The following is a 20,354-nucleotide window of genomic DNA, read 5'->3' on the forward strand; positions in this document are numbered from 1 at the left end:
ATAGCACTGGTGTAACGCCTGTCGCTGTTGATCCTCCCACTTTCAGACACTCCACGTAATTGCGGTCAGCCAGCTGGTCCAAACAAATGACTGAAATGAACGAGTCACTCAGAAAAACGAATCATGTCTCTTGAGTCAGTAAAAAGAGTCGTTCAAAAAGAGACGAATCGTTCGCGAACAGAACATCACTAGCGTAACCGTATGCGCGCTGAAATCGACGTCCACCATGACTTTTAACATCGCCCAACATCCGGCGAAATGGCGCGAAAAGGGTGTGTCCCGTGCTCAATGTAGCGGCAGGCGGAGAAGCAATATCCACTTTCGTAGAACGGATGAAGCCTGACCTGGAATGTGAAGCTAATTGACCTCCGTAGCACGGATGAAGCATGACCTGGAAAGTGAAGCTAACTGAAACCGGCTAGCTTAATAAAAGCCTGAGTAGATCTAGCTTGTTTCGCAGTATACCCACTCTGGGTGTCGCTTTTTTAGGGATAAAGTCTTTTCAACCGAATTTACGTTTCCCCTGAAAAACGGATGAGGGAACTCTGCTCAGGCACAGAGTTTCTAAACCTCGGTTAGGGACAAATAAACTGAAACATGTTGATAGTTTGTGGAGGAAGGTTACAGCCAGATGTACAAAGAGAAGTGCTGAGAAAGTAAGCCCACATTCCAGGAATGAATGTCTTGACATCAGCATCTCTGCCATTTAGACTATTTATTTCTGCCAGAAGTCTGTTAGACCAGTCGGAAGAGTGGGACAGTGAGAGAGACAGTTATTTGAATAAATTGTCATCATAAGCATTTTCCCCAGCTCACCTCTCCTACTACAGGTATGTTGGGACTGCATTCAAGTGTTTACTGTAATTCTAAACACGTGTATATGTCAAGATTCGCACGCCAGCAAGAAACCTACTGTTGTATCTGCAAAATGAGTACGGTTACATGCACACAGTAACACGATTGTTGTGGTTAGTCAGATTCATCTCATAGTTCGTTTGAAACGTTTACATGCTTTGCAAGAAGGACGATTTCCATAATAACCCAGTTTACATGGACACATCTAAAATCAGGCTACCTGATGGGACTTAAAGGGGAATAGAAACAGGTTATGGGTAGCGGCATCTTTAATTGCCATAATAAAAACTGATGTTAATGCATCATTGGTAGGCGTGAGAAAATTGTGAGTTTTGGCATGGAGAATGAAACTGAATTCTGCCAACGGGAGGTGCCTCGCCTTTACTCATAGACTGTTAAAAAAAATATGTATGAAGCCATCGATGAAGTCACAGCCAATTGTTTCCTTTTGGAATACTCAGTGGCGCATTTGAAGATCAGGAAGTGTCATTTTAGCATGTCTTGCTACATGGAGGAGTTTTTTGGAACCATCACATGCGCAGTTTGAGCTATAGGAAGTGATTTTACAGGCTAGCTCATTGCTCCGCCCTCTCATTGAGTATCTCAAGTTGAACTTTGTTTTATTTAACCTTTATTTAACTAGGCAAGTCAGTTAAGAACAAGTTCTTATTTACGATGACGGCCTAACTTAGTCTGTGTGTGATTTTAAAGTAATCGGTTCAAGGACATACATCTGGTGAAATAGAAGCAATTATTGTTACCATTATTGTGTTTGATGTTTTTTTGAATATATATATATTTACCTTATATATCTTATTTACATAAGTATTCAGACCCTTTGCTATGACACTCGAAATTGAGCTCAGGTGTATCCTGTTTCTATTGATCATCCTTGAGATGGTTCTACAACGTGATTGAAGTCCACCTGTGGTAAATTCAATTGATTGACATAATTTGGAAAGGCACACCATCAAAGGCCTCCATCATTCTTAAGTGGAAGAAGTTTGGAACCACCAAGACTCTTCCTAGCGCAGTCCGCCCAGCCTAACTGAGCAACTGGGGGAGAAGGGCCTTGGTCAGGGAGGTGACCAAGAACCCGAAAGTCACTCTGACAGAGCTTCAGAGATCCTCTGTGGAGATGGGAGAACCTTCCAGAAGGACAACCATCTCTGCAGCACTCCACCAATCAGGCCTTTAAGGAAGATTGGCCAGACGGAAGCCACTCCTCAGTAAATGGCTAAAGGACTCCCAGACCATGAGTCACACGATTCTCTGGTCTGGTGAAGTATGGTGGTGGCAGCATCAGGCTGTGGGGATGTTTTTCAGCGACAAGGACAGGGATCAAGGGAAAGATGAACGGAGCAAAGTACAGAGAGACCCTTGATGAAAACCATCTCCAGAGCGCTCAAGACCTCAGACTGGGGTGAAGTTTCACCTTCCAACAGGACAACAACCCTAAGCACACAGCGAAGACAAAGCAGGAGTGGCTTCGGGACAAGTCTGAATGTCCTTGAGTGGCCCAGCCAGAGCCCGGACTTGAACCAGATCTAACATCTCTGGAGAGACCTGAAAATAGCTGTGCAGCGACATTCCCCATCCATCCTGACAGAGCTTGAGAGGATCTGCAGAGAATGGGAGAAACTCCGCTAATACAGGTGTGCCAAACTTGTAGCGTCATATCGAATAAGACTCTAGGCTGTAATCGCTGCCAAAGGTGCTTCAACAAAGTATTGAGAAAAGGGTCCGTATTTTTTTATTTAACCAGGCAAGTCAGTTAAGATGAAAAACTTATTTACAATGACGGCCTAGGAACAGTGGGTTAACTGCCTTGTTTAGGGGCAGAACGACAGATTTTTACCTTGTCAGCTCGGGGATTCGATCTAGCAACCTTTTGCTTACTGGCCCAACCACTAGGCAACCCACCGAACTGAATACTTATGTAAATGTAATATTTCAGTTTATACATTTGCAAAAATTCTAAAAACCTGTTTTTGCCTTGTCATTATAGGGTAGGTTGTTGAATATTTTTTAATTTTTTTAATCCATTTTGGAACAAGGCTGTAACGTAACAAAATGTAGAAAAAGTCAATGGGTCTGAATACTTTCCGAGTGCACTGTACTTCAAAATGTTTGAAAGTAATTAATATAGTATTTGAACCCAGGTCTGGTTCCTAAGAAGGCAGAGTGGTGTGTGTGTGTGTTAGGATGACTGCGTGTGCATATGCGTGTGTGTGAAGGTCGGCTTTCTTGCTACCCAGTGCTTTGACATCCCTACACCCCTTCCCCTCCCCTTCCCGGTATACACACACAGAGAGGGATTATGTGGCCACTCCCCACGAGCAGCAGCTGGAGAGTGTCTACATAATGAGGCCACTGTGTTGTTGCCTCGTCACCACTCTGCTCTCTCACCGTTAGCCCGACTTGCTCTCTGCACCTACGTTACCTACTCACTAATAGAGAATGAACACATTTATTTTCCATTTTATGCTACAAAGTAGGCCTAACTAATATTTACTTATGAAATTGCAGTTTCTCTCCCAGATGAAGTTCCAGTGGCTGTTGTGTGCAGTTAAACTGGAGATTACTTAGCCTACACAACTGGGCTTACTGAGAGTGAGAGTGAGACTTAACTGAGATGATTTACAAATAGTTGAGCACTCATTTACATTATTTGCATATACACTACATGGCCAAAAGTATGTGGATACGCCTTCAAATTAGTTGCTGACGAGTGTATAAAATTGAGCACACAGCCATGCAATCTCCATAGACAAACATTGGCAGTAGAATGGCCCGTACTGAAAAGCTCAGTGACTTTTTCAACGTGGCACCGGCATAGGATGCCACCTTTCCATCAAGTCAGTTCGTCAAATTTATGCCCTGCTAGATCTGCCCCGGTCAACTGTAAGGGCTGGTATTGTGAAGTGGAAACGTCTAGGAGCACCAACGGCTCAGCCATGAAGTGGTAGGTCGCACAAGCTCACAGAACGTGGCCACCGAGTGCTGAAGAGCGTAGCGTGTGAAAATCGTCTGTCCTCGGTTGCAACACTCACTACCGAGTTCCAAACTGCCTCTGGAAGCAACGTCAGCACAAGAACTGTTTGTCAGGAGCTTCATGAAATTGATTTCCATGGCCGAGGAGTAGTATAGTGCCAACTTTAAAGTTCGGTGGAGGAGGAATAATGGTCTGGGACTGTTTTTCATGGTTCGGGCTAGGCCCCTTAGTTCCAGTGGAAGGGAAATAACGCTACAGCATACAATTATATTCTAGACGATTCTGTGATTCCAACTTTGTGGCAACAGTTTGGGGAAAGCCCTTTTCTGTTTCAGCATGACGATGCCCCCGTGCACAAAGCGAGGTCCATACAGAAATGGTTTGTCGAGATCGGTGTGGAAGAACTTGACTGGCCTGCACAGAGCCCTGAACCCCATTGAACACATTTGGGATGAATTGGAACGCCGACTGCAAACCAGGCCTAATCGCCCAACATCAGTGCCCGACCTCAGCAATGTTCCAACTAGTTCCATCTAGTGAAAAGCCTTCCCAGAAGAGTGTAGGCTGTTATAGCAGCAAAGGGGGGACCAACTCCATATTAATGCCCATGATTTTTGAATGAGATGTTTCGAAGAGCAGGTGTCCACGTACCTTTGGCCATGTAGTGTATCAGTGGTAACATTTTTTGCCCTTAATCGGCTAAATCTACCACAAACCCAAATCCGATTAGTGTCAGGTGCTGATGGGAAATGCAAAACCTGAAAAACAACAAAAAGTCTCTGCACACTTCCAGTCAGATGCACATTTATTTTAATAGTTGCTACGCTTTCGGTCCGTCGACCTTCATCAGAGCGTCACATTTTTCCCTTGAAATTAAGTCCTCTGAATGCACTCAAAAGAAACCCAAAGCCTGACAATCTTGCTTGGTGACATTGCAGTGGTGGGTTGAGACAGGGGAGCCTGAATAAACTAGGACTATGGGTAACAGAGTTAGAAACAGTGCCTGCCTGTGAGTGTGCTTACAGCTGGCCCAGTCAGCATGCGTAAACAACTTACAGTCCACGACCGGGGCCCTGCCCTTACAGGATTCTGACCTAGCTCTTGCAACACCACTGAATATCCTTCTCCCTTCCTGCTCACCAGTCACTGAGCGCTAAGCACATGGGAAGGAGTGGCAGCCTGCCTCTCTCCTCTTGCTCAAATCTCTTCTCTAGCTGGCCAAGGTGACACAGCTGACTTTACCTCCAGGAGCCACGTTGCCTCCTCAGCCATCCTTCTATGGTTTGTCTTGTTTTATTGATTGGGGGTAGGGAAGGGGGTTGAGCGTGGGGTATTAGCTCAGGAGAGGATGTTCCTTGGTGGGGCCAACAGTAGCCTAAGGTTATGAGTTGATCAGGAAAGGTTTGTGGAGTTTTTGTGGGACAAGTTATAGCTCAAGACGCACTGGTAGGATTGTCAAACATTTGCCTGCCGACAGTACTTAGCACCTCTGAACGGAGGAGTGTTGGCAGTCAATCTCTTTTGTGTTCACGGCCAAGACTTTGAAGTCGTCAGCCACTCAGCCTTGTTAAAATATTCCAAACTAGAAGGTGGCAGTACCTTCTATTATGATACTTAGGTGCCGATACTATATATATATGTATTGCAATTCAATATTGTTTTTATTGCGATTCGATGTTCCAAACAAATTTCTCACCAAATGTCTGCTGCAGAGGGACAAGAGATAGCCAAGTTTTGATCATGAGTCATGGAAATAAGTGCTGAAAACAAATTGGCTCCCTGTTTAAAAAGAAGATTGAGAACAAGCTATGAAGGAAAAATTGGTGCAGGTACAGCCAACTAGCGCAAAAAAAAAGATATCGTATCGACAATATCAAATATCAATATATTGTCAAAAATAATATCCTGAAATGTAACTGTATAGATTTTTTTTCTTCTCCCCATCACAAATGTTAGCTAGCTGTGCTAATGTTGCTATTTTGTAGAAAGCCCTTGTTGATCGTAGCCAGATGGCCACAGCTAGATGTCTACCTAGCAAGATGACAAAGAAACTATTTAATTCACTGTCCATAATCCCATACTGCCAGTGCCAGCCCATAGCCAAATGCTTAGCTAACTAGCGAACATTAGCATATCCGCTAGCTAGCACAACGTGTCGTTAGCTAGCAAAGTACACTGCACTAACTCAGCAGCTAACATAGACAGCTGTTTCATGGAAACTAAATCATTAGGATTTAACAATATCAATACTAGCTACAGTGATTAGCTGGCTTGGGAGAAGTATTTAGTGTGTGTGAATTGCGTCTGTGCACTTAGCTAGCTACCATCCTATAGTCTACATTGCATATGAAGTGTGACTGTCTCATGACATTTAACCATGGATGTACTGAGAAAATGCCCTCTTTTTACCCCTTTTTGTTGTCACTCCTGCTGGCTCCCCCACGTGGGGGTTTGTGCTCTCTGATTGGATCAAAGTCAAGTTGTTGGCCAATGATGAGCATTGCGATTCTGAAATCTCATCAGAAACACGTTGGGTCGTTTTCACAGATTTATTTTTCCTTACAACGGGTCAAACTGATGTCATCTGGACATTTTGCACAGAAAATCTTTACATTATAATCCCCCCTAGTCCTAAACTTCTTTGCTTTGCGAAAGATGACAGAAAACTTTACCGATGTCAACTAGGTCGAAAGAATGAATTCAATCTATTACATTATTCTGTTGAGCAAGGGTTTATTTAATCTTCTAGGGCAACATCCCAGCTAGCAATGAGGAATCGGCTCAGAAGCCGTCCTCTTTCAGGGGACCGGAACTGATTGAATCGGCCCGGAATCGTGTGTCAGACTCGGCCCGGAATCAAAATTAATGACTGCCCAGATAATACATTGGGCCGTTTCCGTCGACCGGAATTCAGCCAACTTTGCCGGCATCTTACCAGAATCCCCCCGGAAGCGGCCAGATGAAAATGTAAATAAATGTATACAAAATTACCTGATTTTAGTAATTTTAAATATTACTATTATACATTTTATACATACTAATTATACCCATCCACAAAAAAAACATATTGTGTCGGAGAAAACACCATACACCTGGTGAATGTGTCAGCGTGCTTGCGCCTAGCCCTCCACAGGAGTCGCTACAGCGCGATAGGACAAGGACTTCCCTGCCGGCCAAACCCTCCCCTAACTCGGACGACGCTGGGCCAATTGTGCGTCACTTTTTGGGTCTCCCGGTCGTGGCCGGCACGGGTCTCGAACCAGCATATGTAGCAATGCAGTTTGCACTACGATGCAGTGTCCATGCCCCTGCACCATGCCTAAACCCGACACGCACAAATTGATTTTGTCCCCCCACACCAAATGCGATCACGACACGCAGGTTGAAATATCAAAACAAACTCATAACCAATTGTATTAATTTGGGGACAGGTTGAAATGCATTAAACATGTATGGCAATTTAGCTAGCTAGCTTGCAGTTGGTAGCTAATTTGTCCTATTTAGCTAGCTAGCTTTATCCTGGGATATAGACGTTGAGTTGTTATTTTACCTGAAATGCACAAGGTCCTCTACTCCGACAATTACTCCACACATAAAACGATCAACCGAATTGTTTCTAGTCATCTCTCCTCCTTTCAGGATTTTTCTTCTTTGGACTTTATATGGCAATTGGCATTTCATAATAAGGTGTATAACCAACCTCAGTTCCTCTTTCAATCACCCACGTGGGTGTAAGAAATGAGGAGATGGCACGTGGGTATATACCTCTAAAAGCCAATGAGGAGATGGGAGAGGCAGGACTTGCATCGCGTTCGGCGTCACAAATAGAAGCAACTTCTATTTTAGCGCCTGGCAACGCAGATGCTCGTTGGCGTGCACAAGCAGTGTGGGTGCAATGATTGAATAACATGTATGTGTACATTTATTTTGCAACGCTCGCGAACGCGACGTGTCCAGTTTGGGTAGCATGTTAGACCGTTGCGTATGGTTCCATAGCTGTGCCAATCGGGAGGCTCCAGCCACAAAGTTTTTAATGCTTATCAATTGCCTTGCACAAAGTATCAAAATACTAAAGTACTACACAGGACTCTTAAAGAATTTTATTTAAATGTTAATTGTATTTTTTGATCACAGAAACAATGAGAAAATATGGAAAAATAATGAAATGTTAATTATATAAAGAAGCCTGTGTAATCATCTGCCAGAGAGTAGCCCCAATCGGCCCGAGGCCCCAAGTAACTCTCACCGGAATCGGCCCGAGCCCCAAGTAATACATTTGGGACACTTGACCCGAGCTCAATTCCCGCAACCTAGCCATAAGTAATTTGGGCCAGAACAGGATGAGTCATACTGGGCTGACGCACTGGAAGCCTGATGCGTGGTGCTGGTACTGGAGGTATCAGCCTGGGAACACGCACCTCAGGGCTAGTGCGGGGAGTGGGAACAGGACGAGTCGGACTGGGCTGACGCACTGGAAGCCTGATGCGTGTTGCTGGTACTGGAGGTATCAGCCTGGGAACACGCACCTCAGGGCTAGTGCGGGGAGCGGGAACAGGCCGAGTCGGACTGGGCTGACGCACTGGACCGTAGAGGCGTACTGGCGGTCTCGAGCGCAGAACTGGTATCGCTCTTACTGGCTGGATGCCCACTTCCCCCTGGCAAATGCGGGGCGCTGGTATTGCGCGTACCGGCCTAAAAATACTTGGCGTCGTCACAGTACCCATTACCCCGAAGCACGGGACCTGTCCAGTCACTGGTTGCCCAGAAAAGGTACGGGGATTTGGCCTGGGGCTCAATCCTCGCCCAGCCAAACTACCCGTGTGCCCCCCCCCAAAAAATTATTGGGGCTGCCTCTCGGGCTTAAACGCCAGTCGTGTTCCCCTGTAGCGTTCCATGTCTTCGCTCCACTTCCTCCATGGACCTTCTCCGGCCATAATCTCATCCCACGTCCACTTCTCACGATCGTCCCTCCGTTGCTCCTTCCTCCGCTGCTTGGTCCTTATTTGGTGGGAGATTCTGTAATGGTTGTCGTCGGGGACAGAGGACAAAAACGCAGCAGGAATGTGGATGCTCATCTTGTATTTATTTTCAAACAAAGAGCACACCAAAATAACAAAAAAAACGAAGAACTCGCGAACAACAAAACAGTCTTGTCATGCTCACACAGGCAAAACAAGAAACAATCTCCAACAAACACTTAACCAAACACATACCCATATATAGGACTCTCAATCAGAGGCAACTAGAAAACACCTGCCTCCAATTGTGTTATTTCATAGTTTTGATGTCTTCACTATTATTCTACAATGTAGAAAATAGTAAAAACAAAGAAACTGTTGAATGAGTAGGTGTGTCCAAACTTGATGTTGATGGAGATGTCATTTTCCTGGCACCACTCCCCCAGCGCCACCACTGTACCAGGGCCCTTATTTGCCTTCTATACATTTCAGAGATTTTACCTTGTCTGTTACCAAAAACCCACATTTTTTTGATTTTTTTCAGGGAGGATAATGTAAAGTTAACATAAGTAACATGTAAAGGTAGACCTACCAAATAGTTATAGTGTTTTTACTGATAATTTGGTGTATGATCTATGAAGTGATTTAAAACATGTAATAACAGAATGACCAAGAAATCAGTAACAGAATGACTGAATTGGCTACAATGGGAATTCATGGTAATCACAAATCACGTTTGGTCACTTGCTACTGTCCTCCCTTCCACTGTAATACTTTTACTGTTATGTTCAGCTCATAGCTGTTCTCTTTCTGACAACCCCCCCTCTCACTCTTCTCTTTCTCCAGTTAATGTCACCTCTCCCGGCTCTTATTGACACCTACCCATGAGCCCCCCCCCCCTTTTTTATGTAACCACCCCTCACCCACTGAGCACCAACTGACCAAGGAAAAGTAGAAATTTTGTCAGTCCAACTTTGAACCAATCATAGACATCTGTTTCACTAGTTTTGACAGCACAGTACTGTACTTTACTGTTCTGAAATATGCTGTACTGTGATCTGTGACACATACTTCAATCTTAATTTGGAGTAGATATTTAAGAGTTTTTGGAAAACATGGTCACGTTAAAAACTGAGGGAGATTTGACCGTCATTCTGTTACCAAACTTCACATCTGCATTGTTTTTTCTAGTCGATGTGTTGTGTAAAATTATCAGTTGTATGGTTTAGCTTTGCAATCAATGGTTCTTGTTTGGCATACTTTTCTCCGGAAAAAAATCTGAGTCTCAGTGTGTCATTCTGTTTCCGTGGAATTGCCCTGAAGTCTATCATTGTATTTATATAATGAAGTTCTAACTCTCAGTAGTTAATAGTTGAATGAATGTCTGTCTTTATATTTTGTCTTTTGACCACTGTACACAGATGAGACTGAATGTTATAGTACTTACTGTGTGCATGTTTGAGTTGGCATGCCATGCATACCGGTATTTCAAGTATGCATATGGTCTGTTTGTATTTTGCCTACTCCTTTGTCATTGTCAAGCCAAACATAGCATGACAATTCCATAAGGAGTTGGAAAAAAGAGCAGAAACAGTCTGGCACCCAGGATAGTCTGTCCTCCATTTCTAATAGCAAGCTCTTTTTTGGTGTTCATCATGTTTATTGTGGGTTAGATTCCTGCACAGTTAATGCATGTGTTTACTGTGTAAGGCCTAAATACAAGTGATTGTTAATCAACCCAAATTGCACAATGTTCCCTGCGAATAAATCTGCAAAATGTTTCATTGAATATTGATGCAAAACGATACCTAGTCAAATCAAATCAGTTGGTAGCACTTTTCGAAACGAACAACGCGGTTTCGTAGTATTCCACCTAACTGTCTTAAAGTCATAATAACATACATTTGATTTTTGGTAATGCGTAAACAAAGAATCTTTTCGAAATGCTATGAAAATTCAGAACTTTTATTTATAATTATCAAGGGATTGCATGTGTTAAATAGCCGCCTTCCAGCCTAACCCAGCCTGTGTCCTCACTGTCCATCTCTCCCACAGCCTAACCCAGGGTTGTCCCCTCTGGCCTCACCCCCTAGCTCTGAGGAGGCGTCCTGCCACGTCTCCATGTCGTTGCCCTCAGCCTCCCAGTCCCAGTCACGCCTGAAGTACGTGTCCCTGGGAGTGCTGGTGCTGCAGACCACCTCGTTGGTGCTCACTATGAGGTACTCGCGCACGCTGCTGGGCGAGGGGCCGCGCTACCTAGCCTCCTCAGCCGTGGTTTCGGCCGAGCTGCTCAAGATCCTCACCTGCCTGCTGCTCGTCTTCTACGACCACAGTGAGTATAGTGATTGATCTGGCTGTCCGTTTGCCTGGCTTTCTGTCTGTGACACAGTGAATGGATAAACAATGACAACAGAGAAAATAGACAAAAATACTATCTATAGTATATATGGTACAGTCTGTCTATCTATCTCATTCTTAGGATTCAGTGTATGGGTGCTAAATCTCTGTTTCTCTTTATGTCAGGCTTCAGTGTTCGGGCATTGAATCGTGTGCTGAATGAAGAGATTCTCAACAAGCCCATGGAGACGTTGAAGCTGGCCATCCCATCAGGAATCTACACACTCCAAAACAACCTGCTTTATGTCGCCCTGTCCAACCTGGACGCTGCTACCTACCAGGTGAGAGACGTGACGTATGCGCTTGTGTATGGCAACATGTATAAGGGGAACAAAAGTGGACCAAGAATGGAGCTGTCGTGTCTTTGGCATCATTAAAACGGAAGACATGTTTATCAAATAACTCTCTGTAATTATTATTATGCGATTAAACTGATTAATCGTGTAACTGTAATTAACTAGAAGGTCGGGGCACCAAGGAAAATATTCAGATTACAAAGTTATAATTTTCCTTATATAACTTTCAGATATTATAATATCTGATCGAATAGTCTCCTTTAATGATGTGTTATTTACCTCGTCAGTCTCATTCCAAACGTCGTAAATTGTTGGTTATCTGCACGAACCCAGTCTTCACTATGAGTCATCCATACATCAATTGTCTTAAAATAATTTATTTACTAATCTAAGTAATTCACAGAAATGCATAACAAACAGATATGGTTACAAGGAAATGATAGGAGAATGTGCCCTAGTGGGCTAAACCGGCATGGCGGCTTGTTACACAAAGAAAGGGGGTTGGGCTTGAATGAAAGAGCGGGAAGACTGAGGAACAAAGACTGCAGCTATGCCATCGTAAATACATTATCGTATGCATTCTAAATTACCGCCCATTTGGAAAAGGAAAATGCAATAAATATTTACTCTGAGCTGCGCTTCGGTAGGTTGGTCGTAGATGCTGGCCGTGTTGGCCAACAGAGGTCTTCCTGTCCTCGGAAGAATGTCACTGGTGGTAAATTGGATACGTTGTAGTATCTTCGTTGTGTGTTAGACTGGGTACGTCGTCCGTCCTTTCCTAGCCCACGTCTACAGTGGCCGCTGCTAACTCAACGGCTAGGAAGTATCACTTCTGTAGTGAATGAGAGTTCAAAGTTCATACCATTCGCAACCAAAGCTCACGCTGAGGTTGGCTTAGTTCTGTACTTGACGTGTGAGTCCTTTTAACGCAGAGGCTGCAGACCTCATGTACCCGGAACAGAACTGGTTACATTTTGTCACTGACTTATATAGTGGCGAGGGGAGAAGGGTGTGTTTCATCGTTTATAACCCCTGTCTCTTCACAGGGGCGGGCCACTGATTGGTCAGGTTTCTTTCCTTATGAAAACCCAATTCTCTCCTTTGGAAGCTAAAATTACATTTAATCTCCTAACAAACAGTTTCAATATCAAACATTTAAATTGCACAACAATTCCATGTGACTCTAAATAACTAGAGGGTGTAGACTTTCCCAGGTACAGTTTATGTCGTCCTGTCATCAGTCATAATGTCTCAGATGACAACCGAACTGACATCCATATTCATTAAGTTCCAACGCATATTTCCAACTGGTTCTATTACCGACATATGGTTCCTTTTCCCCATTTGTTTGATGTTCCCAGACTCTCTATATTTAACAAAGGCTATTCAACAGTCCTTCAGTAGGGTCAGAGAGAGAGGGGAAGGGAGAAAGGTATTTATGGGGGGTCATAAACCTTACCCACAGGCCAACTTCATGACAGAGCCCTGAGGGACTCCACACTGCATTTCATGACCAGTTTTGACTGGCAGGAATTTAAATCGATATTGTTCCCAACCAGGTGACGTACCAGCTGAAAATCCTGACCACGGCCCTGTTCTCAGTGTCCATGCTGGGGAAGAGACTGGGGCTCTACCAGTGGCTATCTCTGCTCATCCTCATGACTGGTATCGCTCTCGTACAGGTGACAAGATTAAACACACCCCACAAGTCAATAACTTCTCATTCATACCAAATCTAATTGGTTGATCTGTTTGGATGTGTTTTTGTCAGATTAGTCATGAATCCACATTAGGGAGGCAGAAGTCTCAAGTTCACAGGTTTTTCCAAATCATTTGCATAAATCAGTGGTAACATGATCTCTAGAAAAGTTTCCAGAATTTTGCAACCATACTCCACATGCACATCCTTGTATGTGGATGTTACATACTGAATGTTGTTGATGTACTGTGTGTTTGTCTCCACAGTGGCCTACAGAGTCTCTGGGTGGGCCATCTTCGACGCCTCGGACTGCAGGCTCCCAGTTAGTAGGTGTGATAGCCGTACTGATAGCCTGCTTCTCCAGTGGCTTCGCTGGAGTCTACTTTGAGAAGATCCTCAAAGAGACCAAACAGAGTGTATGGGTCCGGAACATCCAGTTAGGTCAGCATCACTGGAATCTGTGTGTGTGTGTGTGTGTAAGCAATGGAATGCTTTACAATTATTTTAAAGAATCCTCCCACAAAATCTCACCCATTTCTCTCTTTCCCTCTCTCTCTCTCGTTCTCTCTATCACATATTGACGCTCTCACAAACACACACGTACATACACACACACACACAAACACACAATTACACATGCACACACACTATCACCATATACGTCGCTGCTACTATTTATAATATTATCCTGCTGCTCAGTCACTTCTACCTCTGATTACATCTACATACTGTAACTACCTCAACTATCACCGGTATCCCTGCACATTGATATTGATACTGGTATTGACCTTGTATATAGTGTATATTCTCATTTCTTTTCTTGTGTGTATTTTACCTGACTTTAGTATTATTGATTCTGTACTCTTTTTAAGACACTTTACGATGTCTTTTGTTTTTTATATTGAATACTGCATTGTTGAGTAAGAGCTTGCAAGTAAGCATTTCACTGTACTGTTTTTCACCTGCTGCATCTGCGTCAGATGGTTTAGACCCTTTCTTCTTTAAGGTTGCTGCCCCTATCATCGCAAAGCCTATCTACAATCTTTTTAACCTGTCTCTCCTTTCTGGGGAGGTTCCCATTGCTTGGAAAGCAGCCACGGTTCGTCCTTTATTTAAAGGGAGAGATCAAGCTGATCCTAACTGTTATAGGCCTATTTCTATTTTGCCCTGTTTATCAAAAGTGTTGGAAAAACTTGTCAATAATCAACTGACTGGCTTTCTTGATGTCGATAGTATTCTCTCGGGTATGCAATCTGGTTTCCGCTCAGATTATGGATGTGTTACTGCAACCTTAAAGGCCCTCATTGATGTCACCATTGCACTTGATTCTAAGCCATATTGTGCTGCTATTTTTATTGACTTGGCCAAAGCTTTTGATACGGTAGACCATTCCATTCTTGTGTGCCGCCAAACGAGTATTGGTGTCTCAGAGGTCTTTGGCCTGGTTTGCTAACTACCTCTCTCAAAGAGTGCAGTGTAAAGTCAGAAAATCTGCTGTCTCAAGCCACTGCCTGTCACCAAGGGAGTTCCCCAAAGCTCAATCCTAGGCCCCACGCTCTTCTCAATTTACATCAACAACATAGCTCAGGCAGTAGGAAGCTCTCATCCATTTATATGCAGATGATACAGTCTTATACTCAGCTGGCCCCTTTCCGGATTTTGTGTTACAACAACGCTTTCTTAGTGTCCAACAAGCTTTCTCCACCCTTAACCTTGTTCTGAACACCTTCAAAACAAAGGTCATGTGGTTTGGTAAGAAGAATGCCCCTCTTCCCACAGGTGTTATTACTACCTCTGAGGGTTTAGAGCTTGAGGTAGTCACCTCATACAAGTACTTGGGAGTATGGCTAGACGGTGCACTGTCCTTCTCTCAGCACATATCAAAGCTGCAGGCTAAAGTTAAGTCTAGACTTGGTTTCATCTATCGTAATCGCTTGTCTTTCACCCCAGCTGCCAAACTAACCCTGATTCAGATGACCATCCTACCCATGCTAGATTACAGAGACATAATTTATAGATCGGCAGGTAAGGGTGCTCTCGAGCGGCTAGATGTTCTTTACCATTCAGTCATCAGATTTGCCACCAATGATCCTTATAGGACACATCACTGCACTCTATAGTCCTCTGTAAACTGTTCATCTCTGTATACCTGTCACAAGACCCACTGGTTGATGCTTATTTAAAAAACCCTCTTAGGCCTCACTCCCCCCTATCTGAGATATCTACTGCAGCCCTCATTCTCCACATACAATACCCGTTCTGCCAGTCACATTCTGTTAAAGGTCCCCAAAGCACAGACATCCCTGGTTCGCTCCGCTTTTCAGTTCGCTGCAGCTAGCGACTGGAACAAGCTGCAACAAACACTCAAACTGGACAGTTTTATCTCAATCTCTTCATTCAAAGACTCAATCATGGACACTCTTACTGACAGTTGTGGCTGCTTTGTATGATATATTGTTGTCTCTACCTTCTTGACCTTTGTGCTGTTGACTTTGCCCAATAATGTTTGTACCATGTTTTTGTGCTACTACCATGTTGTGTTGCTACCATGTTGTTGTCATGTTGTGTTGCTACCCTGCTGTGTTTTGCTGCCTTGTTATGTTGTTGTCTTAGGTCTCTCTTTATGTAGTGTTGTGTCTCTCTTGTTGTGATGTGTGTTTTGTCCTATATTTATATTGTATTTATTTTTTTAATCCCAGGCCCCCGTCCCCGCAGGAGGCCTTTTGCCTTTTGGTAGGCTGTCATTGTAAATAAGAATTTGTTCTTAACTGACTTACCTAGTTAAATAAAGGTTAAATAAATAAATAAATACAAATAAAATATCCTGTGCATGTGACAAATAAACTTTGATTTGATCTCTCTCCCTCTCCTAGGTTTGTTTGGTCTGGTGTTTGGTCTTATTGGAGTGTTTGTGTACGACGGAGAGAGAGTGAGGGAGTCCGGAGTGTTCCAAGGCTACAACTCACTCACCTGGACCGTTGTGGCCCTGCAGGTACTGTAAATATGCTTAATTTATAGTTTCAAAAAGCGTATCCATTTTATTATAACGTCGGACAGGGGTCGGTGATCTTTTTTGTGTGGAGTGCCAATTTGACAATTTATCCTACCATTGCTAACGATCTGCGTCCCAGTGATGATTTTCATATGTGCATTACAACTAATTGTGTCTATTGAATATCTAATTGCCTGAAAAATTGAAGAATTCCATAGCTCGGTAAAGAGAGGCGCGCTGTCCATTAGCTCTACGGACTGGATCTTGGAACACAGATTCTCTTGGTGAATGATACAGTGGCATTTAACCACGAGGTGGCCAATCTTATCTTCAATTAGCTTTGCGAATCCTTTGTTTCCCCACCATAGCGGGGGCCCCTGTCAGTTGTAATAGTGAATGTGTTTTTAATATCGACACCTCTCTCAAAATGATCTGTGAAGGCTCTTGCTACATCTTCTCCTTCAGTAGTACCATGCATGGGTTTAAGACAAAGCAGCTCCTCACGTACCTGCTCTGAGTCACAGTATCTTGCAACATCTGTCAGACGTGGAATGTCGTTCACATCCACACTCTCATCAAGAGCCACACTAATCACAGGTGCATCCATTTAATACAACAACAAATGGCTCGGGAGGCGAAGGTCAAGTCATATGTCCTCCAAAACATGACCCACCAAACCGCGCTTCTTAATACACGCCCGCTTAACCCGAAAGCCAGCCGCAGCAATGTGTCGGAGGAAACACAGTTCAACTGATGCCTGGGGTCAGCCTGCAGGCATCCGGCCCGCCACAAGGAGTCGCTTGAGCGCGATGAGCCAGGTAAGGCCCCCCCTCGGCCAAACCCTCCCCTAACCCGGACGACGCTGGGCCAATTGTGCCCCGCCCTATGGGACTCCCGATCACGGCCGGTTGTGATACAGTCCGGGGTCAAACCAGGGAATGTAGTGACATTTCGAGCACTGCCATGCAGTGCCCTATACCGCTGCACCACTCGGGAGGCCCACAGGTGCCTCTTTTAACGCTACAGTTTGCTGTTCCATTACATTTTCAACCATCTCGGTAATTCGCCTTTCAACAGTTCTGGCAGACACAGGCATGTCTTTTATCTTTGAGATGATTGTCTTTGTTTGGCAATCCATCAAATAAAGCCTGCGACTGCTGAGGAAAGCCTCCTTGATATATTCCCCATTAGTAAATGGTTTTCCATGTTTAGCAATGCACTGCAACTTTATAGCTCCCCTCTGTAGCTTGATTTTTGACTGCATGTAGATTTGTAAACACACTGCTTTGCTTTTCATACCTGGACACGGCCCTCTTGATTCCTTCAGCCTTGTCCGCCTCATCCTTGAAGTTTTTCCTCATGTCTCGTTTCAAAATGACGGGGTACACTTAATGCCCAACAAACAACAGTTTTACAACAGAGGTCGCAAACAGACCAGTCCTTCAGTTCAATGAATCCATATTCCTTTGTCCAAGAAGCAATACATTTTTCTTTGCTGATTACATTTTGTGCCCTGAACTTTTTTAAATAACAAAAGAAGGCTTGCTAGTTGCTAGCCATGTGAAAACGAATCTCTCATCTTCAGCGCTGCCTTGGGTTTTGAATTTGGCGGGAGAGGCGTGGTGGGTTGTCTTGCCTTGAACTAATAATATGAACCTCCTGCAAAATCATGAAAGCCCGTTGGCTAATCAGGAATGACATACCTTGGGAACTACTACATTGCAGTGAATACCAATGCAATTTCAAAACCATTGCATTCAATTTCAAATATTTTCTCCAGTTAAAAAAATAAACTGGCAAAAATAAGTGAGGGGAAAAATATCTATACCAATGTTGTTTTAAAAAATATATATAATAATTTGGGGGGTTGCTTGCCAAGCCTTGGTGTGCCAAAGCAAATACCCTCGCGTGCCAAGGCAAATACCGTCTTAGGTTGCCAACCCCTGACGTAGGCCATACAAACTTGATTTACTGTAAAGTGAGGTGAGCGAGCGTAAAAGGAAGTGAACCTCCTTAGAAAAATACTATAACAACCTTTACTCTGACTATTCACTTTAGGTGTGTGTGCACACGTGTGTGTGTGAGAGAGAAAGCAAGAGTAAATGAGGGAGAGGCAAAGTAAGTGTATGTGTGTTCATGCATGAACGCCTATGTATTTTTGTGTATTTTTTTATGTGTGACTGGTTGTGTGTATTCTGTCTTTCATCAAATCCATGTCCTGTGTGTGTTTCCAGGCTCTGGGCGGGTTGGTCATAGCAGCAGTCATTAAGTATGCAGACAACATCCTGAAGGGCTTCGCCACGTCACTCTCCATCATCCTGTCAACACTCATATCCTATTTCTGGTTGAAGGATTTCGACCCCACCAGGTACACACAAACAAACTTTCATAAATAATTTGGCCAGGTCCGTATTGGACAAAAGGTTCACGTCTCCACAGACTTCAGGGGTAAAATAGAGATGAGAATAAGAAACAATATAAATCAAGGGCGTTTTCACATATACCTGTATAATCTAGATCCTGGAGGATTTGATACCCTGATCCGTGCTATAAACCATATTTGAAACGCAAACATATCCTGGCCTTAACCAATCCCGGTCCCTGCCCAATATCCAGGACCAGAGTACCAGCAGTTGTTCAAGGCATCCGCACCAGGGAGCTGAATTCATATGTGAAAACGCCCTGATTTTGCATTTCTGCCTATAGCTCTAACAACGTCCTCTTTCTCTCTCTCCCAGTGTGTTCTTCCTGGGAGCAATGCTGGTCATTGCTGCCACCTTCCTCTATGGTTACGAGGGCAAGAGGCCTGCCATCAGCCACAGCAAAGTATAGAGGGAGACCCACCACCCACAGCCCTGGAACCCCAAAGAAGAGAGACACGGGGCAAGATGGAGGGAGGAATATGTTGCTGAGAAGTGGTGCTGAGCAATTAACCCAAATGTCGGTTATTTTTCTGTTTTAAAACTACTAATTGACCCACCTTAGTTCAATTATTTGAATTTTATTCCATGATTTTTTTATTGTTGTTGTTGCTCAATACACACATTGCGCTGCAATTTCTATAGAGATAAATAAGATCATGCCAGAACTGTGCGATGTAGTAAGGAGTTGTAGTTTCCAACAGGCCAATGTTCTTCATAGTTTAGTACAGAAAACGTGATAATTAACTACAAAGACCATAATTAATTTCGCGGCTACTTGTCTGGTCTGTTCCTTTTACGCCTGCAACAAAAGAGACAGAGGAATGAGCGATCAAGAGTGCATACATCCGAGAGCAGTTGCTTCGTGAGGTATTGGTATTTAGCGGTCATAAAAGCATGCCTTATTTACTGTGAAGAACTACTAAAATAGTGATTTTGTCAGACAGCATAGGCAGCAGCTCTATAGAGATGAGATGATGACTTAGAATGAAATAATAAAGTCATCAAATAAAACTAATGTAATATACACAACAACTGAAATATTTTATTAAAGTCATGTGAATAACTGATAGTTAATAAGTGATGGGCAGTCACTACCATCATGGGACATTTAATTGTAACATTCTGTGTTACAGTATTCAACCCAGATAATATACCTGCTAAATATCTGTATGCAACCAATAACATTTGATTCGATATAATGCATAGTGCATTTAATGTAAAAAAAATCATAATAATTGAAAATCTGAAACCATAACAACCTCAAAAAGCAATAATCACTCAGCGCTACTAAGAAGGAGGAGCAGACCTCCTGGAAAAGGAGTGTAGGCGGAAGGAGTCCTAAGATGTTTAATGTACACAACAACAGATTGGAATTGCCTGGTTTCAAAAGGTTTCAAAACAAGGTTTTGATTGCCCAATACTGGTATTAGTAGTCAAGATGGAGGTCATAGCATTTATAAAGCTCTTTATTGAAATTCGAAGCGCTTTACGTTGCATAGGGGTAGTAATGCAACCGTTCTCTCCCATAGTGACGCCATCAAGTTCTTGATCGAACAGGCTCATGAATGTGACTTCTCCACAGTTCACACGTCACACACGGTCACACACGGTCACACACACACGTCATGGAGCTGAAGCTACTATGATGCCTTTGCAGGGCATATGAAGGATTATTCTCACATGTGACCTCTCACCTCAGGGGTGATAGAGCCAAACTCACCAAAGCATGGAATCATGGG

At 43.5% G+C, this 20,354-nt stretch overlaps 1 protein-coding gene across 2 annotated transcripts; it reads left to right on the forward strand.

Annotated features, from left to right (window-relative positions):
* The first annotated feature begins 301 nt into the window (after positions 1-301).
* LOC106568759 (UDP-N-acetylglucosamine transporter) lies at positions 302-19,176 on the forward strand. 2 transcript variants are annotated; one of them, XM_014139397.3, is made up of 8 exons: positions 302-830; positions 10,864-11,140; positions 11,332-11,486; positions 13,061-13,183; positions 13,467-13,641; positions 16,074-16,192; positions 18,427-18,560; positions 18,931-19,176. In XM_014139397.3, exons 2-8 carry the CDS (start codon positions 10,930-10,932, stop codon positions 19,022-19,024), a joined length of 1,011 nt encoding a protein of 336 aa, XP_013994872.1. In that variant the 5' UTR covers positions 302-830; positions 10,864-10,929; the 3' UTR covers positions 19,025-19,176. The 2 variants fall into 2 exon arrangements, with proteins under 2 accessions (XP_013994872.1, XP_013994871.1); XM_014139396.3 differs by lacking the exon at positions 302-830 and adding an exon at positions 4,984-5,131.
* Positions 19,177-20,354: the final 1,178 nt, after the last annotated feature.

This window comes from Salmo salar, chromosome 14 (genome assembly GCF_965601325.2).
Source record: "Salmo salar chromosome 14, fSalSal1, whole genome shotgun sequence".
NCBI lineage: Eukaryota > Metazoa > Chordata > Actinopteri > Salmoniformes > Salmonidae > Salmo > Salmo salar.